The 23,474-nt window shown below is 41.3% G+C and overlaps 1 protein-coding gene across 1 annotated transcript; it reads right to left on the bottom strand.

Moving 5' to 3' along the window:
* Positions 1 to 2,547: 2,547 nt before the first annotated feature.
* Positions 2,548 to 22,903, bottom strand: klhl40a (kelch-like family member 40a). The gene is made up of 10 exons (XM_014141437.2): positions 22,484 to 22,903; positions 21,809 to 22,012; positions 21,168 to 21,305; positions 20,672 to 20,734; positions 20,036 to 20,578; positions 17,639 to 17,799; positions 17,363 to 17,470; positions 4,857 to 5,042; positions 3,968 to 4,117; positions 2,548 to 3,028 (listed from the first exon to the last, which is right to left on the bottom strand). The coding sequence occupies exons 1-10, from the start codon at positions 22,661 to 22,663 to the stop codon at positions 2,923 to 2,925; spliced, it is 1,839 nt and encodes a 612-aa protein (XP_013996912.1). The 5' UTR covers positions 22,664 to 22,903; the 3' UTR covers positions 2,548 to 2,922.
* Positions 22,904 to 23,474: the final 571 nt, after the last annotated feature.

Genomic DNA, 23,474 nt, shown 5'->3' with positions numbered 1-23,474 from the left:
CACCCATCAATCCCTACAAACCATCCTACTTTTGTTTTTGCCTTAAGGAACCATTTGCCTTATGTAACCATACCAAATGTAACATAATCTTACTAATTTGAGTGCCTTGAATTGACATGTATTATGTTACGTCTAGTCTATGAGACCAGGCTGTATTATCCTGCAGTGAAAAGTAGCAGGCCAGGACTCCTCCAACTCTTCCTAAACAACTCTCCCTATAGGACAAAATAATTATTTTGTCAGCTGGCAGGACTGGACCGGAAAGGACAGGGCAGGAGAGGACAGGGCAGGACAGGGCAGGACAGGACAGGGCAGGACAGGGCAGGACAGGACCGGGTCAGGCAGGACAGGACAGGGCAGGCCAGGGCAGGACAGGACAGGGCAGGACAGGACCGGGTCAGGCAGGACAGGAGGAGCTCAAACTAGGCAGATGAGTGTGCAGATGAGTGTGCGTGCATACACCTGTTTCCCTGTGTGTGTATATGCATGCGTGCATTCGTGTGTTCAGATGCACAGTGAAGAAAATCTCCATAAATCAGTCTAGAGTCTGTGTGTGAGAAGGAGATCTCTAGTGTGTGTGTGTGTGTGTGTGTGTGTGTGTGTGTGTGTGTGTGTGTGTGTGAGAGAGACAGGAAGATGACATGCTCTGTTCCACCCCTGTCTGTCTCTTATCTCCTGAATGATCTGCTGAACTGTGGTCTATGAGTTCATCTTATCTGTTAAAAGAGGAACGTTATTCTCAGCCTCTGCTCTGGTGGCCATAAATAATCCAGCGTACATACATTACGTGTGATTGTTCGAACCTCAATAAAATCCCTGACCTTCTCTGGTGAAGTACAGTGGTAGAAGGAGTTTACCATCAATCTACTACTATGTGTAAAACCCTGGGAGACTATATGAATGGGTAGTGAAGTAGGGCCATACTGACTCAGTAGGCTACTCACCTGAATGACCCTCTTCTATCTGTTTCTGTTAAACCTATAGAAACGTATGCCAGGATTCTCTCTGGATGCGGTGTAGTACATACAAATCTCTTTGAAAATATAGTGAAAGGATGCAAGAAAAGAAATCAAGGACACCCATTGTCCAGCTGTAAGCCTACTATTCCACAGCCAGAAGTATACTTGTTTGGCACATCTAGGGATACATTTGGTGAATGAAACCTTCCTAAGGTTTCTTATGGGATTTTATGTTAATTTTATTTGTAGAGTACAACATTTTGCACTAAGTTCATCCATGCTGGCATTCAAACAGCATCTGTCTAAAAGGCTTGGTACATTTATGTGGACTGCAGGTTCTTTGTACTTTCAGGAGTTGCTTCCATTTCCACTCGATGTGTATTTACTGCCTTGTATCGGTTAATGGGGTCTTAGCGCTCTCTAGTGTTTTGCTATGGAAATAAGGATGATAACAGACATTCACTTGATTATTGTTTTAACAGTAGTTCTAATTATGTTCAATTACAGTTAAAGGTATAGATAGATACAGTTGAAGTCGGAAGTTTACATACACTTAGGTTGGAGTCATTAAAACTCGTTTTTCAACCACTCAACAAATTTCTTATTAACAAACTATAGTTTTGGCAAGTCGGTTGGGACATCTACTTCGTGCATGAAACAAGTAATTTTTCCAACAATTGTTTACAGACAGATTATTTCACTTATAATTCACTGTATCACAATTCCAGTGGGTCAGAAGTTTACATACACTAAGTTGACTGTGCTTTTGAACAGCTTGGAAAATTCCCCAAAATGCCATGGCTTTAGAAGCTTCTGATAGGCTAACTGACATCATTTGAGTCAATTGGAGGTGTACCTGTGGATGTATTTCAAGGCCTACCTTCAAACTCAGTGCCTCTTTGCTTGACAGCATGGAAAAATCTAAATAAATCAGCCAATACCTCAGAAAAAAATTGTAGACCTCCACAAGTCTGGTTCATCCTTGGGAGCAATTTCCAAACACCTGAAGGTACCACGTTCATCTGTACAAACAGTGCAAATCAATCCCAGAACAACAGCAAAGGACCTTGTGAAGATGCTGGAGGAAACAGTAACAAAAGTATCTATATCCACAGTAAAACGATTCCTATATCGACATGGTCACAAATAGGTCTTCCAAATGGACAATGACCCCAAGCATATGTCCAAATGTGTGGCAAAATGGCTTAAGGACAACAAAGTCAAGGTATTGGAATGGCCATCAAAAAGCCCTAACCTCAAACCCATAGAAAATTTGTGGGCAGAACTGAAAAAGCATGTGCGAGCAAGAATGCTACCAAATACCAATTGAGTGTATGTAAACTTCTGACCCACTGGGAATGTGATGAAAGAAATAAAAGCTGAAATAAATCATTCTCTCTATTTTTATTCTGACATTTCACATTTTTAAAATGAAGTGGTGATTCTAACTGACCTAAGACAGGGAATTTTTACTTCAATTAAATGTCAGGAATTGTGAAAAATGTAGTTTAAATGTATTTGGCTAAGGTGTATGTAAACTTCCCGACTTCAATAGCTTCAGGAGTGAAAATAAATGACAGACTTTTCATTCATTCATAATCTTTATTTGTGCTTCATACAAAGGAATTAAGCAATAAAGAAAAACAGCATGTTACAAAAACAAAAGTAATATACAAATCGTATACTAACTGTCAAAACAATTACTATTAGCTCAGTTGAAATAGACTAATTGTTCATTTTTGATTCAGTAGAATAAAGACAACATTTCATATCAACCTATTTGAAGAGGCTCCTTGCCATTAGAAGAGTAGCAACGGTGACCAACCGTCCTGCTGGAGAGTTACTGGGGTGTAGAGGCTTTTGCTCCAGCCCTGCTCTAAACACACGTGATTCTAGGTTTGAAAACATCTCCAGTATTTTTTTTTTATTATTTTTTTTATATATATTTTTTTTATAGAGCTGATCACATCTTGGTGAGACGAAGTGTATTGAGCTTTACAGCGAGAATCGTGGCACCTGCAGCATAGCTGATCTCTCTCAAAATCCCATTCCAGCAGTCCTCCTCAAATCTGTGGGGAAAGAAGAAAGTGCATTGTTCATTGTCTGTGGATTTTCTACACGGATCCAGCAGCACCCAACTCATTTTCAGACGAAGAACTTTTAATGGAGTACATTCCCAGTGGCTATAACTAGTAATAATGACGTACGTTCAGCCAATGTTGCCCTTAATAATGGTTAATGGGAATTGTTTATTATTACAACAGTTTATAACTGCCCTCCAGTACTTGTGCATCTCAGTGTAGTGCTTATGAATGCTCTATGAAGCCTTTTTAAGCTGTTATATAACTGACCTCCAGATGTCGTTCATCTACAGCAGGGGTTTTCAAACAAGCCATTCTATGTATTTGAACTATTGCACAACTAGCACACCTGATTCAACCTGTCAACTAATCATCAAGTGAATCAGGTAAGTGAATCAGGTAAGTGAATCAGGTAAGTGAATCATGTGTGGTCGTTCAGGGCTAATCTCCCGTAAACATAAATGGTACTTTAGCCTCTGACTGAGCATCTGACCAGATTATGTAATATTTTAGTTATGGGTTAACCAATAATAGTTCAGGGATACAACAATGTTAACAGTCTGGGAGTCCCAGAAGAGAGGTTTAAAAAACAACTGGTGTATAGTATGTAGTGCCTATGAATGATCTATGAAGCGTTTATAAGACTTAATTAATGCTCTGTAAAGCCTTTATAATTTGCTATAGCACTAACATCCAGATGTCGTTCATCTCTGTGGGTTGTGGATATCAACAGTATGCAGTGCCTATGAATGCTCTATAAAGCACTATGTAGTGTGTATGAATGCTTTATAAGATATTATAGCATTAACATCCAGATGTCGTTCATCTCAGTGGGTTGTGGATATCAACAGTATGCAGTGCCTATGAATGCTCTATAAAGCACTATGTAGTGTGTATGAATGCTTTATAAGATATTATAGAAATTACCTCCAGATGTCGTTCATCTCAGTGGGTTGTGGCTCGTCGCTGATCTCGCTGGGCATCATGGCGAAGCCCCCCACAGCGTACAGACATTCCCCCATGCTGATCATGTTCATGGAGCTACGCTCCTGGGGGAACTCTACGAACTCTGACCACCTGGAACACAGCATACACATTAAAACACACATTATAACAACATGTACTAAATGTAGCCTAGGCAGTTCTGTGAACCATGCTCGTGTAATAAATAACCTTGCCTGAAACCAAAATACTTCCCACTGGGCAAATTCATTAAAATGACGTGGAAATGACGTTAATTGAACCAGTGTGTGTCCAATGGTTTGTGTTAGCTCCCTGAGGTAATGTCCAGGCTTTAGTTCAGTAGGCTAACATTGTCTTGTAACCAGGGTTCAAACCATAGTCTATTACATCACCTCATGAATTAATAACATGAAACAAAGAATAAACAATCAAGTACAGGCTTAGGGCTCTATTCAATCAAGTACAGGCTTAGGGCTCTATTCAATCAAGTACAGGCTTAGGGCTCTATTCAATCAAGTACAGGCTTAGGGCTCTATTCAATCAAGTACAGGCTTAGGGCTCTATTCAATCAAGTACAGGCTTAGGGCTCTATTCAATCAAGTACAGGCTTAGGGCTCTATTCAATCAAGTACAGGCTTAGGGCTCTATTCAATCAAGTACAGGCTTAGGGCTCTATTCAATCAACCGTTACAGATTCCACATTAGAAACGTAAAAGGTCATTTCCAATTGAGTCGACATATGCAGCGTTTACCGGGAATGCAGTCTTCTCTAAAGAGGGGACATTGTAGTTCAAATTTCAAATCACGCCTTTAAAGCTGAACTTCCGCAATGTGGATTGAAAAGAGCCCTTACTTGTTTGTAGCGATGTCATAGACCTCTACAGTGCTGGTGAGTCCTGTGTCTGTAACGCCCGTGGCCACGTAGATCTGGTCATTGTGAACCGTCACAGCGAACAGAGAACGAGCCAGCTTCATAGGAGCTAGCTCCTTCCACTCAAACTTAGTGGGATTGTAGACAGACACCCTCCGTATGCACTTCCTAGGGGACAAAACACAGTATATAAACTTAGTGTGCTTGAGGACACACCCTCCGTATGCACTTCCTAGGGGACAAAACACAGTATATAAACTTAGTAGGGTTATGGACACACACCCGCCGTATGCACTTCCTAGGGGACAAAACACAGTATATAAACTTAGTGGGGTTGTGGACACACACTCTAAGTATGCACTTCCTATAGAGATCAATGCGATACAGTACAGTAACATTATACCAGAACTCATATTTTGTGGAGTTTTAGACAGGAAGTAGGGGTGCTGAGCACCACCTGAAAAACCAGAAGAAAAAAATATCTATTTTTTTTTATTAGGCACCGACTGCTTTTAATTTGATATCGGCATTTGAATTTGGCCTTGTAAACCTTGTTGTAATCTGATAGCCAAGGGGTTCATTTAATTGGTAATTGGGAAGTGGGGTGCCCTCCTTTTTGGTCATTCGAAAGCAAAAGTTGTTTTATTGCTATTAAATATAGGTTATAATATCTGTAAGCCTAATTGTGGTTTTAATTTATTAAATATAGGTTGTTATAGCTGTAAGCCTAATTGATATTTTAATTAATTCGCCCAGCAAGCTAGTGCAATGTTGGTTTCATGTAGGCCTATTGGTATGAAAATAAACACAACTGAACAACTTCAGAACATTTCCCCAACATACATGTCTTGTTTTTGGCTTCAAAGACAATAACAATTGTAGGCTATAACAAATGTGCATTGTCATGCAGTGACAGAATGATAAAATAGATCATGCAAATAATGAATGATTACCCAGTTGGGCTAACTTTTTAAACTTCTTGCTATAGGCCTACATCATCATCCTGTCACGTTTGTTGGAATGAATATCGGACCAAGGCGCAGCGAATGTTGAGTTCCACATTATTTATTAGAAAAGGGAAACTAAGCATAGACAAAAACAAATAAACAATAAACTAACAACGAACCGTGACTACAGCGAATGCTACGTGCACTAACTCAAAACACAATATCCCATAACCCACAAGTGGAAAACATGCTACTTAAGTATGATCCCCAATTAGAGACAACGATTACTAGCTGCCTCTAATTGGGAATCATACACAATCACCAACATAGAAAAACAAACCTAGAACCCCACATAGAAATAATAGACTAACCCCCCCAGTCACACCCTGACCTACTCTACCATAGAAAATAAAAGCTTTCTATGGTCAGGACGTGACAGTACCCCCCCAAAGGTGCGGACTCCAACCGCAAAACCTGAAACAAAAAGGGAGAGTTGGGGGGGTTTCTAGTATCGGCTCTGGTGCGGGCCGAAGAACCCGCTCATCCTGCGGATCCAGCCCTGGACCCAGACTGGACGCTGTGTCTAGACTGGGCACCAACGCAGAAGAAGACTCTGGCCTTGGCGCTGGAGGTCCCGGACCGTGGACCGTCTCAGGAGGTTCCGGAACGTGGACCGTCGTTGGAGGTTCCGGGACGGGGAACTGTCGCCTGAAGCGCTGGACCGGGGAACTGTCGCCTGAAGCTCTGGACCGGGGAATTGTCACCTGAAGCTCTGGACCGGGGAACTGTCGCCTGAAGCTCTGGACCCGGGAACTGTCGCCTGAAGCTCTGGAACGGGAAGGCGCACTGGAGGCCTGATGCGTGGGGCCGGCACAGGTGGTGCCAGACTGGTAACACGCACCTCAGGGCGAGTGCGAGGAGGAGGCACAGGATATCCTGGACCGAGGAGGCGCACTGGAGACCAGGCGTGCTGAGCTGGCACCACCCATCCTGGACAGATGCCCACTTTCGCACGGCAAGTGCGAGGAGCTGGCACAGAACGCACCGGGCTGTGGATGCGCACTGGAGACACCGTGCGTATCATCGCAAAACATGGTGCCTGACTGGTCACACGCTTCCTACGGTGAGTACGGGAGTTGGCACAGGACGTACTGGGCTGTGAAGGCGTACTGGAGACCTGGTGCGTATAGCCGGCATCAATTGTACAGGAACTTTAACACACTTCTCAGGACGAGTACGAGGAGCTGACTCAGGTGGCCTCGGACGGCTAACACGCTCCTCAGGGCGAATGCCGTGCATACTACACCAAACCAACAGCTCTCTCTCATCACTCTCCTCAACTTTCGCCGCCCATTCCTCGCTCAATCTGTCCCAATATTCCTCCTTGGTCTCTGACTCGCTCCGCCGACCACTCCATGTGTCCCCCCCAAAAAACTTTGTTGGGCTGTCTCTCGGGCTTCCGTCGTGGTTGCAAACCCCGGAGTCGTCGTTGATCCTCCTTCGCTGCCTCCGCCTGCTTCCATGGCAGTCTCTTGTCTCCTGCCATGATCTCCTCCCACGTACAGAAAGTCCTCCACTCTCTCCTCGCCCATGCCCAGGATCCCTGCTCCTCCTGGTCACTCTGCTTGGTCCTGGTTTGATGGGATATTCTGTCACGTTCGTTGGAATGAATATCGGACCAAGGCGCAGCGAATGTTGAGTTCCACATTATTTATTAGAAAAGTGAAACTAAGCATAGACAAAAACAAATAAACAATAAACTAATAACGAACCGTGACTACAGCGAATGCTACGTGCACTAACTCAAAACACAATATCCCATAACCCACAAGTGGAAAACATGCTACTTAAGTATGATCCCCAATTAGAGACAACGATTACCAGCTGCCTCAAATTGGGAATCATACACAATCACCAACATAGAAAAACAAACCTAGAACCCCATATAGAAATAATAAACTAGACTAACCCCCCAGTCACGCCCTGACCTACTCTACCATAGAAAATAAAAGCTTTCTATGGTCAGGACTAGAGGTCGGCCGATTAATCGGAATGGCCGATTAATTAGGGCCGATTTCAAGTTTTCATAACAATCGGTAATAGGTATTTTTGGCAACCGATTTTAATTTTTTTTAAATTTTATTATTATCTTTTTTTTTTTACCTTTATTTAACTAGGCAAGTCAGTTAAGAACACAATCTTATTTTCAATGACGGCCTAGGAACGGTGGGTTAACTGCCTTGTTCAGGGGCAGAACGACAGATTTTTACCTTGTCAGCTCGGGGATGCAACCTTATGGTTAACTAGTCCAATACTCTAACCACCTGCTTTACGTTGCACTCCACAAGGAGCCTGCCTGTTACGCGAATGCAGTAAGAAGCCAAGGTAAGTTGCTAGCTAGCATTAAACTTATCTTATAAAAAACAATCAATCAATCATAATCACTAGTTAACTACACATGGTTGATGATATTACTAGTTTATCTAGCCAGTCCTGCGTTGCATATAATCGATGTGGTACGCATTCGCGAAAAAGGACTGTCTTTGCTCCGACGTGTACCTAACCATAAACATTCATGTCTTTCTTAAAATCAATACACAAGTATATATTTTTAAACCTGCATATTTTGCTAAAAGAAATCCAGGTTAGCAGGCAATATTAACCAGGTGAAATTGTGTCAGTTCTCTTGCGTTCCTTGCACGCAGAATCAGGGTATATGCAACAGTTTGGGCCTGCCTGGCTCGTTGCGAACTAATTTGCCAGAATTTTACGTAATTATGACATAACATTGGAGGTTGTGCAATGTAACAGGAACATTTAGACTTATGGATGCCACCCGTTAGGTAAAATACGGAATGGTTCCGTATTTCACTGAAAGAATAAACATGATAGTTTCCGGATTTGACCATATTAATGACCTGCCATGATATCAATGACATTAATTAATTAATGATATTAATTAATGACCTGCCAAGGCTCGTGTTTCTGTGTGTTATTATGTTATAATTAAGTCTATGATTTGATAGAGCAGTCTGACTGAGCGATGGTAGGCACCAGCAGGCTCGTAAGCGTTCATTCACTTTCGTGCATTTTGCCAGCAGCCCTTCGCAATGCATTGCGCTGTTTATGACTTCAAGCCTATCAACTCCCAAGATGAGGCTGGTGTAACCGATGTGAAATGGCTAGCTAGTTAGCCGGGTGCGCGCTAATAGCGTTTCAAACATCACTCGCTCTGAGACTTGGAGTAGTTGTTCCCCTTGCTCTGCATGGGTAACGCTGCTTCGAGAGTGGCTGTTGTCAATGTTATCCTGGTTTGAGCCCAGGTAGGAGCGAGGAGAGGGACGGAAGCTATACTGTTACACTGGCAATACTAAAGTGCCTATAAGAACATCAAATAGTCAAAGGTATATGAAATACAAATCGTATAGAGAGAAATAGTCCTATAATTCCTATAATAACTACAACCTAAAAGTTCTTACCTGTGAATATTGAAGACTCATGTTAAAAGAAACCACCAGCTTGCATATGTTCTCATGTTCTGAGCAAGGAACTTAAACGTTAGCTTTCTTACATGGCACATAATGCACTTTTCCTTTCTTCTCCAACACTTTGTTTTTGCATTATTTAAACCAAATTGAACATGTTTCATTATTTATTTGAGGCTAAATTGATTTTATTGATGTATTATATTAAGTTAAAATAAGTGTTCATTCAGTATTGTTGTAATTGTCATTATTACAAATAAATAAAAATAAAAATCGACCGATTAATCGGTACCGGCTTTTTTTGGGGGTCCCCCAATAATCGGTATCGGCATCGGCGTTGAAAAATCATAATTGGTCGACCTCTAGTCAGGATGTGACACATCCCTAATCCCTACCTGTAGCCTACCTGCCTCTGGTATAATGCATTTTCACTTTTAATTTTTTCAGTCTTGCTTGCCCATCTTCCTGAATAAAAATGTGATATTCTAACAGATCAATCTTGCTGGCAAAAACATCATTAAATATTGCTAAGTTATTTAACTATAGTGTGGATTTAGGGCTGTTTTTAAAAAATATATAATGAGCAACCAGATGCTGATTCAGATCCAGGCAACAGAATAATATCAGACAGAGACAAGCTTGCCTTAGGGAAAACATTCTCCGACCGCCATATTCTCAGAGCCACCTTGTTGATGCAACGCTTCAATATTCGCAGTATGTTTCCCTTCCCTGGCGAATAATGCAGACAGGCAAATACAAAAAAATGAGCTGGTCGCACATATGATCCTAGACTATTGGCAACATCATCTATTTGACCGCAGCTGCCACTTCATTAAAGCCATTAGATGCAGTATATAATAGCACACTCCACTTTATTATAGGCGATAATTTTAGTACTCATTACTGCATTCTCTACCAGAAAGTTGGTTGGCCCTATTTAGTGTCACGTACATTGATTCAGTTTTCATTTATAAAGCCCTTTTACAAAAATTCCCACTGTACCTAACATCCTTACTAAACTTTAGACATACGTGTCACCACCCCGGGTCTCAGGGATGGAGAACTCTGGAAATTCCGTTGGTCTCTGCTGAGTTACGTAAGTCAGCTTTTAGTTTTCTTACATCTTATTGTGTGGAACAATCTCCAAAATGTTCTGAAATGTGATGTTCTGGTCCCTCTAGGGTAATTCAGAAAGCTGATTGAGGACATTATTACTGATGAATGTGTTTGTTTTTTTATGACCATGTTTTTCTTTCTGCTTGCATTTTGTATTTATATTTTGATGTGTGTATTTTCTGTAATTTATGGACTTCAGGGCTCATCTGTAAAATAAACCTTGGTCTCGGTATGATTCCCTGATAAAAAAATAAAGGTTAAATGCAAATAAATACAAATTATAAGGATCATCTCTGAATGTAGAGCAACAATTTGGGTGGGAAGCGCACGAGACAATGACACTATAGACTGTACGCACCGTTCCACAAGGATGACTTCATATAGCCTCTAAACTTTTTCACGAGTAACAATTTACAATTGATCCTAGCATTACTAAAGATCTGCATGCAAGTTATGATTTTCATATAAGCATTGTAGGCTACTCCACTGTGCCCCCCAAAAAATGTCCAACTAACCACATACTGAATAACTCTAGCTGGCTACAAAACAAGAGTCGCCGTCCATTCAGCCACACGACACGGAGCTCCCCTATGCCAACCTGTACTGAGGCGCTGAATGTTGTTCAATCACGGTAAGCTGATTACTGACAAAGCCACATAAATAAAAACAAACTCCATCAAGATTTTCCTTTTGTATTTCATGATTTTCTTCATTCCTTGGCGGAGTTTGTTTTTATGTATGTGGCTTTTGTCGATTAGAGGCCTAAGTAAGTCCTTTGAGGTATGCCTTTTATTTCAATGCATGTGTAGGATTTATCTGACATAGTTTGCATTCGCAGTCAGCTGTTTTATGCTCTGGTTACTTTCACGTTTATGTTGGTATTTGAAGTCGACCTTGATAGCGTGTATTATGCATCTATTTCATGCTGCACTGTATGCGCTGTTCCACAACTAGACTAAATGAGTCAGTGTAGCCTATGTATGAGGTTACTAAGTACATGCCATTCCACAGACCTTTAAACTAGGGTGACCAGACGTCCCCGTTTTCCGGGGAAAGTCCCCGTTTTTGGTGGCCTGTCCCCGGCTGGAGCTGTCCCCGTGAAATGTCCCCGTTTTTAACTGTGCGTTAAATAACAGATTGCAAAGTGAAATAATATTTTACTTGGCAGGAAAGACCGGGCAGCAGAGCCGACCGGTTGACGTCTCAATCGCGTTGAACTTGTTTTGTCCAGCAGAGGGAGCTGCTCGCTATAGCAGCTTCATTCACAACATCACCACAAACGTTTTATATCATGTTCCGCTAGCGGAACGCCTCGCCAATATCCAATGATTGGCGTGGCGCGAATTACAAACTCCTCAAAAATCCCAAAACTTCAATTTTTCAAACATATGACTATTTTACACCATTTTAAAGACAAGACTCTCCTTTATCTAACCACATTGTCCGATTTCAAAAAGGCTTTACAACGAAAGCAAAACATTACATTATGTCAGGAGAGTACCCTGCCAGAAATAATCACACACCCATTTTTCAAGCTAGCATATAATGTCACAAAAACCAAAACCACAGCTAAATGCAGCACTAACCTTTGATGATCTTCATCAGATGACACTCCTAGGACATTATGTTATACAATACATGCATGTTTTGTTCAATCAAGTTCATATTTATATCAAAAACCAGCTTTTTACATTAGCATGTGACGTTCAGAACTAGCATACCCACCGAAAACTTCCGGTGAATTTACTAAATTACTCACGATAAACGTTCACAAAAAACATAACAATTATTTAAAGAATTATAGATACAGAACTCCTTTATGCAATCGCTATGTCCGATTTTAAAATAGCTTTTCGGTGAAAGCACATTTTGCAATATTCTGAGTAGATAGCCCAGCCATCATGGCTAGCTATTTTGACACCCACCAAGTTTGGCACTCACCAAACTCAGATTTACTATAAGAAAAATTGAATTAGCTTTGCTGTTCTTCGTCAGAATGCACTCCCAGGACTTCTACTTCAACACCCAATGTTGTTTTGGTTCCAAATAATCCATAGTTATATCCAAATAGCTCAGTTTTGTTCGTGCGTTCAAATTACTATCCGAAGGGTGACGCGCCAGTGCGTATCATGACAAATAAATTCTAAATATGCCATTACCGTACTTCGAAGCATGTCAAACGCTGTTTAAAATCAATTTTTATGCGATTTTTCTCGTAAAATAGCGATAATATTCAGACCGGGAGACCTTGTTTTTGTTCAAACACTGAAAATAGAAAATGGAGTCTTCACATGCACGCGCGCACCCGTGTCATTGTTCTCAGAACGACCACTTTCCAAAAGCCCTACTGTTTTTCGCCCAGGGACTGCAGAGTCATCATTCCCCGTTCTGGCGCCTTCTGAGAGCCTATGGGAGCCTTAGAAAATGTCACGTTACAGCAGAGATCCTCTATTTTCCATAAAGAGGCTATAGAAGGACAAGAAATGGTCAGACAGGGCACTTCCTGTATGGAATCTTCTCAGGTTTTGGCCTGCCATATGAGTTCTGTTATACTCACAGACACCATTCAAACAGTTTTAGAACAGTTTTCTTTCTGGGCAGGAGTAATAACCAGATTAAATCGGGTACGTTTTTTATCCGGCCGTGAAAATACTGCCCCTATCCTAAACAGGTTAAGCCAGGTAAGTTACAATCCTTTGAGATACTTGCTAATGATGTTATAATGTCACAATTTATTATATAGATAGATGATCTGCTTTATAAGGTTTTAAATAGGTTATGCTAGCTAACATTAGCTATGTCGACTAAGTTATCTAGCTAGGTTAACTAGCTACTGTCATGCTAGCTATTAGGTTAAAAAACTTTCACATGTAAACATGCAGTGGACGGGCTAATTTTGAAAATATGATTATATTAAATTAATGCACAATTAATTATGAGAATATTTATTTGTAAATTAAAATTTTAATGGTTTGGCATTATAATAAGTAGTGTGAAAATATATTTTTATATTGTAATGGATAACATTAGCATAATGTTTTCTGTTAGAGAGTGGAGAGGAGGAAGACTGGATAGGAAGCAGAGTGAAAGAGAGAGAGGAGGAAAGGTAAAGATATGATTAGAGCATGCCAATTTATTATTCCAAACAATGGTTTTGAGATAAAATACAAAAATGAGGCAAGCAATGGGAATCTGTTAACCAAAGTATTTGATCTAATAGTGTACTCTTTATTATTAAAGATTGGAGAGGAAGGAGGAGGAAAAATTGAGGGAGTAAAAATAGTGAACCGAGGAGAGTGTGGAAGAGTGAGAAGGAAAGGAAGAAAGAGCAGGAAGACGAGTGGAGAAAGATTGGAGGAGAAGAAAAAGTTAAGAGAGTGAAGAAGAGTGACACAAGGAGAGTGAAGAAGAGCAGACAGAGGAGGTACAATGGCTCTTTCCAAGAAATGGAAAATGCCATTTTAATGACAACATGATGAGAGAATTTCCATTTATACACTCAGGTCAAGATGATAGAATGGTTAACTGCACCCTTTTTTAATTCCTCTTTTTCAATTGGCAGCGGGGGAAGAACGGCAGTGGTAGAACATCAACAGACGAAAAAGCATAAAGCCTCTCTGATTGCCACCACATTCTTCATGAAGGTTGAGCCTTCCCAAGAAGATTATGATTTAGCTGTGCAGGAGGCTGTCTCTGAATACCACACTATGCAACACAATCATAGTTACAGATCTATGGACTGCACAGCACAACTGACACGGGAGCTTTATGAGCCGAAGTTTACATGTGCTAGGACAAAATGTGAAGCCATAGTGAGTAACGTGTTAGCAACATGGGAAACTACTTTGGTAACACAGGACCTAGACCAGGTTGAATGTGTGTCCCTGTCCATTGATGCGTCCAATCATGGACATGTAAAGCTGCTGCCAATAGTAGTCAGATATTGTAAGATATATGATGGCAGCACATCTGTGGAAACAAAACTGCTTGATTTTGTTGAATTGAAAGGAGAAACAGCAGAGGAAATTGCATCTGAGGTCCTGGTGGTCATCCCAAAATTTAACCTGGAAAACAAAGTCGTGGCATTCTCTGCCGAAAACACAAATACGAACTTTGGAGGACTGAATAGGCTGGGGAGGGTCAATGTCCATACCAAAGTTAAAAAATGCTCTGCAGCGGGAAGTGATTGGCTTAGGTTTTCTTGCCCACATCATTCATAACACAGCCAGAACAGCTTTGGATATGATTCCCCTTCATGTTGAGTACCTGCTCACAAAGATATTTGGATATTTTCACCGTCAGAGTAGAAAGACTGAAGAGCTTCTGTGAGTTTTTTGGCCAGGAGTACCATAACATTTTAGGACACAGAAATGTTCGCTGGCTGTCCATACTCCCTGCTCTAGAAAGAATGCTGAAAATGTATGTGCCATTTGAGAGGAAAATGGAGAAATGTCTAAAGACAGCTTTCTCAAAACATTCCAATCATTCTTCACTATGGCTGTGAACTACTTGCAAGCATGTGGAAAGCACACAGATAATCTAAAAGATTTACATGGTCTCCTTTTAAAAAGGAAACCTCAGCGTGAAGAGATCCAGAAGGCAGCAGCCACACTGCAGGAAAAATGCCCCAATGTGATCATCAATGAGGATGCATTGTTTGACGAGGTTACTGGCCAGCAAGAGTTCCTAAAGGGGGGAATCGCTTGAAGAATGGAAAACATCTGAGATACCGCTTAGTCAGAGATGGAGCACGGTGGTTACCCACTTCAAAGAGAATGACATCCCACACACTAACCTGGCTAGATTAGAGTCTGTGTCATGTGCTTACCTGGAAGTAAGTCCAGTCGAGAGAGTGTTCTCCCAAATGAATGATATATGGACAGCAGCAAGAAATAGGTTCACTGTTCCTACCATCAAGGCCATGCTTATTGTGAAGACAAACTTCATCCTCCCCTGCCAGGAGTTCATGGAGAAGCTGGCCAAAGACAGAGCAATCCTGAAGAAGATACATTCTTCTGAGAAATATACAGATTAGGTTGGTATAAGTGTATTATGTAGTTACCAATCTCATCGTCTAATTTCTTTATTATGTTGTTAAATATTTCACATATTGTCACGCCCTGACCTGAGAGAGCTGTTTTATTTCTCTATTTTGTTAGGTCAGGGTGTGGGGTGGGCATTCTATGTGATGTATTTCTTTGTTTTGGCCGAGTGTGGTTCCTAATCAGAGGCATCGTTGTCTCTGATTGGGAATCATACTTAGGCAGCCTTTTCCCACCTGTGTTTGTGGGTAGTTGTTTTCTGTTTAGTGATTTTGTACCTGACGGAACTGTTTGGTTTTTCCTTTCTTTTGTTTGTGTGTTTCATAATAAATAAAATATGAACACTTACCACGCTGCGCTTTGGTCCACTCCTTCAACTTCAGACGACAGTCATTACACATATACTATTGTCTCTGTTTTTTCAATTTTACTCATGTTCTCTTCTGCTCTTATTCTACCCAGACTACCAGGACCACTGAATGGCTGTTCAGATCGGACAGTTCTGTCTTGTCTGTAGTGTTTCTGTAATATAGTTGTTTTCTCTGTCACAGTGTGCCTGTTAGACCAAATACATGAAACCGGAATTGTCCCCCTTTTTTATTTCATAGATAATAACATTGTGTCACGTCCTGACCCTAGTAAGATATCATTTTCTATAGTAGAATAGGTCAGGGCGTGACAGGGGGTGTTTTGGGTTTATCTATGTTTTCTATTTCTATGTTTTAGTTCTAGTTTTTCTATTTCTATGTTGGGGTTGTTTGGGTTGATCTCCAATTGGAGGCAGCTGATCCTCGTTGCCTCTGATTGGAGATCATATTTAAGTAGGGGTTTTTCTTCCTGGGTTTTTGTGGGTAGCTGTTTTCCGTTTTGTCTGTCGTACCTGACAGAACTGTTTTGTCTTTTTGTTGTTTTCTGTTTTAAGTGTTTCATTAAAGAAAAGTATGAGCACTCTACACACCGCGCCTTGGTCCCCTTTATACGACCCATGTTACACATTGGATATTTTAATGATATATTGACCGCCGAACTGGAAATGTCCCCGGTTTTAATTTCAGAAATCTGGTCACCTTACTTTAAACCTAACATAAACCTAATGTTGTGGTGATAATTAATGTCTGTCCAAATAGCATTTGAGAGTTTTTAATTGTGTAGAAGTGCACCCCACTTTGCCATATCGCAGCACCCCCCCCCCAAACTACTTCCTGCGGCTATGATTGTAGACACACAAGCAGCTTCTACATGGCCAATTAGCTAACACTTCATATCCAGGTACCTCTTATGAATCAGAACCCTCAGCGCCACAGTTATGAACGTTCTCATGCCGCCCTCTACCGGCAGTGTAACAGTGGTGCCTTAAACATTTTGCATTTACATTTTGGTCATTTAGCAGACGCTCTTATCCAGAGCGACTTACAGTAGTGAATGCATACATTTCATACATTTTTGGGGGAATTGTTAAACCCAGTAGTTCTGTATTTATCACGACTGTATAGTCTAAATTACACTATAGTGTCTGGCATCGCAAAAGTAGTAAAATGTTTAGTACGAAACAACTTTGCCAGCATTATCATGTCGTCAAATTTACTTTAGATAAATGGCAATGTTGTCAAAAATAGCTAACTAGCTAACGTTATGCTGCATCCAAAGTCAATCTGGCGACATCAACATGATGACAAAGGGTTTTCCCACTAATTATTTGCCTCCCCTTGAATTGACATTGTATTTCCAAGCCACTGTAATGCAGTTTACATGAAATCTCCATCAGCGCTCATTGACGATGCATTGAGTAGAATGCTAAGTTGGGCATTAGTACAAAACAAACGTTCAAAACAATATTGTGACGGAACATGCAAACCATAAATAGGGGACAGCATACAATCTTCAAAAGTGTGACTTACTTGCTCTCTGCCTTTCCTCCTATGACATAGACAAGGCCATTGTGTGAGACAGTTCCATGACCATAGACTGTGTATGGAAGAGGGTCTGACTCGCCCCATTTAAATGACCTGTAGAACATAACATAGAACCAACAATTAAAAATAGTTTTATAAATTGTCTCTTGTCTGTCTTTACCATTGACAGAAAGCTAGAGAGTGAGAGAGATACAGAGAGTGAGAGAGAGGACAGAGAGAGGCAGAGACAGAAAAAGGGGTAGAGTCCTGTACTGTACTCACTGTCTGTCATAGATCATGACAGAGTCTAGAACGTGTTCTCCCTCTTTCATTTCCTTGCCGCCCACAACAAAGATGGAGTTTTCTGCTTCGGTCAGCCCAAACAGGCAGCGAGGGCCTGGCAGTGAGGGCATCCCCAGCCACTCTCCGCTCATAGGGTCAAACTGGAGGAGAGAGGAAGATACCAGAATGGTTTATCAATGGCATAATAGTTCATATCATTCTGCATGTAGTAAGTCAACGTATCTCTCTGGTAGTAAGTCAACTTATCTCTCTGGTAGTAAGTCAACATATCACTCTGGTAGAAAGTCAACTTATCTCTCTGGTAGTAAGTCAACTAATCTCTCTGGTAGAAAGTCAACTTATCTCTCTGGTAGTAAGTCAACTTATCTCTCTGACACAGGGAGTTTGGTGACAGTGAATGTTATGAACATCTGTTATAACAACCAAAATGTCAGCAAAGCACATAAGGAAGATGGCCAACAGTCTGTCTGAATGTTAATCACCACCAGACCATGTAGAGAGCCATACCTGACTAATGTTTAATAATAGCAGAGAGCCATATCTGACTAATGTTTAATAATAGCAGAGAGCCATATCTGACTAATGTTTAATAATAGCAGAGAGCCATATCTGACTAATGTTTAATAATAGCAGAGAGCCATACCTTACTAATGTTTAATAATAGCAGAGAGCCATACCTTACTAATGTTTAATAATAGCAGAGAGCCATACCTTACAAATGTTTAATAATAGCAGAGAGCTATACCTGACTAATGTTTAATAATAGCAGAGAGCCATACCTGACTAATGTTTAATAATAGCAGAGAGCCATACCTTACTAATGTTTAATAATAGCAGAGAGCCATACCTTAGTAATGTTTAATAATACCAGAGAGCCATACCTTACTAATGTTTAATAATAGCAGAGAGCCATACCTGACTAATGTTTAATAATAGCAGAGAGCCATACCTTACAAATGTTTAATAATAGCAGAGAGCCATACCTGACTAATGTTTAATAATAGCAGAGAGCCATACCTGACTAATGTTTAATAATAGCAGAGAGCCATACCTGACTAATGTTTAATAATAGCAGAGAGCCATACCTTACTAATGTTTAATAATAGCAGAGAGCATACCTTACTAATGTTTAATAATAGCAGAGAGCCATACCTTACAAATGTTTAATAATAGCAGAGAGCCATACCTGACTAATGTTTAATAATAGCAGAGAGCCATACCTGACTAATGTTTAATAATAGCAGAGAGCCATACCTTACTAATGTTTAATAATAGCAGAGAGCCATACCTTACTAATGTTTAATAATACCAGAGAGCCATACCTTACTAATGTTTAATAATAGCAGAGAGCCATACCTGACTAATGTTTAATAATAGCAGAGAGCCATACCTTAATAATGTTTATAAATAGCAGAGAGCCATACCTGACTAATGTTTAAAAATAGCAGAGAGCCATACCTGACTAATGTTTAATAATAGCAGAGAGCCATATCTGACTAATGTTTAATAATACCAGAGAGCCATACCTGACTAATGTTTAATAATAGCAGAGAGCCATACCTTACTAATGTTTAATAATAGCAGAGAGCCATACCTGACTAATGTTTAAAAATAGCAGAGAGCCATACCTTACTAATGTTTAATAATAGCTGAGAGCCATATCTGACTAATGTTTAATAATAGCAGAGAGCCATATCTGACTAATGTTTAATAATAGCAGAGAGCCATACCTGACTAATGTTTAATAATAGCAGAGAGCCATACCTTACTAATGTTTAATAATAGCAGAGAGCCATACCTGACTAATGTTTAATAATAGCAGAGAGCCATACCTTACTAATGTTTAATTATACCAGAGAGCCATACCTGACTAATGTTTAATAATAGCAGAGAGCCATACCATACTAATGTTTAATAATAGCAGAGAGCCATACCTTACTAATGTTTAATAATAGCAGAGAGCCATACCTGACTAATGTTTAAAAATAGCAGAGAGCCATACCTGACTATTGTTTAATAATACCAGAGAGCCATACCTGACTAATGTTTAATAATAGCAGAGAGCCATACCTGACTAATGTTTAATAATAGCAGAGAGCCATACCTGACTATTGTTTAATAATACCAGAGAGCCATACCTGACTAATGTTTAATAATAGCAGAGAGCCATACCTGACTAATGTTTAATAATAGCAGAGAGCCATACCTGACTAATGTTTAATAATAGCAGAGAGCCATACCTTACTAATGTTTAATTATACCAGAGAGCCATACCTGACTAATGTTTAATAATAGCAGAGAGCCATACCTTACTAATGTTTAATAATAGCAGAGAGCCATACCTTACTAATGTTTAATAATAGCAAAGAGACATACCTGTAGGAAGTAGGAGCTGAGTGGTTCTTCCTTGTTGTCCTCATTGAGGAGGAATCCTCCAGCCACAAACACCTGGTTCTCCTTGGTTACCAGACTGCAGTGGTTCTTAGGGATCTCTGTTGACTCAGACGCCACAAAACACTCGTTCCCCACCGGGTCGTACGCTACGCTCCCAGTGTCGCTGATCATAAGGATCAGCTCTGTCTCAAACATCCCGAACCGAGGGTTATTGTTCAGAATCCCCGGAAGCAAACCTTGCTCATCGTCAGAGTCTTCTTCATCTTCCTTGTCACCTGCCATCTTGGACTTCCTGTTCCCTGACCTCTGGACCTCTGGGAGTCTTCCTTTGTGGGCGTCTTTGATCAGCTGCAGCTCTTTCTTGACCTCCGTGTTGGCCCGAATCCACTTGTGATTTTCAACCTTCTCTGTGAAGTAATCCACCGGGATCAAGCGGAAGCGGACACAGTGCAGAAGATCAGGCAGCTCCTTCACCCTCTCCGTTCTGTCGTAGCCCACCCAGTCCATCAGAGACTCAAACACCACCTAAATTTCCAGGTTAAGAGGACCAGAATGGGAAAAGATGAATGGGTACGTCCCAAATCAATCTATCCGTTCATCCATCCATCAACCACCCACCTCCTCTCGGTCCACGTTGAGTGCGTCGGAGGTGATGATGGCTGCCAGCTCGCTGGGGCCCAGCTGGTGGATAAATGAATATACTTTATTGTCAATTGTCACAGAGACAGAAACATTTACATTAATCCTTTAAACTTTTTGCTGCAGTGGGCTAAATCAGGGTCACACATGGTTATGGGTTTTAAAAAAAGAAGGCACCTGGACCATGTCAGATATAGAGTTGAAATGTATTACATTTAGAGTTTGCATCCCCATACTACACTTCATATACATTACAGAAAACTGAAATATAACAAAACCTTTTGACATAGAAACACCAGATGTTCGGCTGATTTAAAAAAAAAAAGTGTATTAATTATGAAATTATGAACAATATTAATAACATTCCACCCATGAGGCCACTAGTCATTTGACTGCAGTAAAGGGCTGCCACAATACCCCAAATATACCCCCCCCACACACACACACACACACACACACACACACACTAGGTTACCTGGTGAAAGTCCTGGTCCCTGACGATGAGCTGGTAACGCTCACAGATGAACTCTCTAGCTGTGAAAGCCAGGCGGGGACAGTCCAACAGAAGCCCCAGCCTGAAGATAGCCAAGCAGTTCCCCAGCACCAGCTTCTCCTACAGGGAAATATATTAATATCACCTACAGTTTCTTATCTTGTTCAATCTCGTCCCCAGCCGGCTCTCTCTTAGACGAGGTCTATTCCATTCCCCATGACCAGCTTCTCCCGATGATGATGATGACAGAGAGACAGATGCTACCTGTAGGTATGAGACGCAGACAGAGAAGACGGAAAGAGAGAGAGAGAGAGAACAAGAGAGAGACAGAGAGAGAGAGACAGAGAGAGACAGAGACAGAGAGAGAGAGATACAGAGAGAGAGAGAACAAGAGAGAGACAGAGAGAGCGAGAGAGAGAGACAGCGAGTGACAGAGAGACAGAGCGAGGAAGAGACAGACAGAGAGCGAGAGACAGAGAGCGAGAGACAGAGAGCGAGAGACAGCGAGCGAGAGACAGCGAGCGAGAGACCGAAAGCGAGAGACAGAGAGAGAGAGACAGAGAGAAAGAGACAGACAGAGAGACATAGTCAGATAGACAGAGAGAGACAGAGACAGATGCTACCTGTAGGTAGGAGACACAGACAGAGAAGATGGATGGGATCTGGTACATGTTGGCCACCATGAAGATATCCTGGACGTTCTGCTCTGTCAGGTTGATGTCCGAGGTGTAGATGTAACGCAGTATCATCGCCATGACGCCAGGCTCCACGTCTTTCAAAACGATTTCCTTCTTCCCTCCTTCCTCCAGGTTGGACAGGAACATAGCCTTTGAAGAAGAAGAAGAATCAACCAATCAATCAATCAATCATGATTGATGATAATATGATTGATGTTAATATATCATATGTGCTATTTAGTGGAAGCTTTTCCCCAAGGCTGTGAGTGCATACATTTATGACCTAGAGCAGTATTTTTTCACACTGTCCCGGCCTGTGGACCTGTACCGGCCTGTGGTCCTGTACCGGCCTGTGGTCCTGTACCGGCCTGTGGACCTGTACCGGCCTGTGTGATGTTGTTGACCAGTCCCACAGATGTTAAGTTGACACTGACTTAGTCAGTTCTACAATGCCAATTGTAATGTAAAGTAAACCTCCAAGGAGGAAGAAGTATAGCCTGCCGGTCACTGACACAAAAAAAGTTCAGAAACACTGACCTAGCGGGAATCCACTACCCACAACCCAAGAATTGCTAACGTCATGCTTGTACTTTGCTGAGTCACACAGCACCAACAAATTACCTTGAAGAAGGGGCTGGAGGCAGCGAGGACCAAGCGGTGGCACGGGAACTCCCTGTCCTGGATCTTCAGGACACAGTCTACAAACTTCTGGTTTTCCAGCAGGTCACAAAGGCCGTCCTGAAGCAGGGTTTGCTGGTACATCCTTGGCTGTTCCACCGGGTCTATCGATAAGGCAGCCATCTTGTTTTTTTCTGTTAGGTTCTCCTCAGGTCCTCTCTTACATCCTATCAACTTGTAGATGTTTTTGTGGGAAAGATTTCTAAAACGACGAGGGTATGATCCCTGCTCGCTCCCCACAACAGGACAGAACAGTACTGCCTGTTTTCACAGTACAGTCCAGTGAGTGAGAGAGAGAGAGAAAGAGAGAGAGAGCGAGAGATGAGGTTGGGTAATGGGGCAGCTAGCTAGTCTACATCAGTAGAAGTTCCCGCAGCTGTCTGTGGCTGTCAGTCTCTCCAACTCAGAGTGTATTTATAGATAATATAGCATATGTAGTCAACACACACATCACTTTACATACTGGAAAGACCCAGTAGTCATTAAGTAGGGGTGTCACATTCCTTTTCTCCAACACAGACCTTTCATAGTCCACAATGTTTGGATCCCAAAAGGATCTTTGTCAGGTATGTTTTGGAGAACATTACTGTGCAGGCCCTGCTTCACTATTTATAGTTGGGGACTCACAAAGCTGAGGAATCCATTTTGGTGAGTGTGTAAAATGACCTCCCTACAGTCTCTTTCTCTCTCTCTCTCTCTCTCTCTTTCTCTTCTCTCTGGACAGCCCCCCTACCCCATCCCCCACCAACAGCTGACCTGCACCCCAAAGGGGAGTGTCATGTTCTCCCCCTTCATTCGCCACTCAGCCAGGCATGGAAAATCTAATTGTATTTGTCACATGTGCAAAAAGGCTTACTTACAAGCCCTCAACAACAGTGCAGTTTTAAGAAAATAATATACAAATATAAACATTATTTATGAAATAAACTAAACT

This window comes from Salmo salar, chromosome ssa14 (genome assembly GCF_905237065.1).
Source record: "Salmo salar chromosome ssa14, Ssal_v3.1, whole genome shotgun sequence".
NCBI classification, from domain to species: domain Eukaryota; kingdom Metazoa; phylum Chordata; class Actinopteri; order Salmoniformes; family Salmonidae; genus Salmo; species Salmo salar.
Note: the sequence above shows the minus strand (reverse complement) of the source record. Positions and strands in the feature narration are given on the sequence as shown.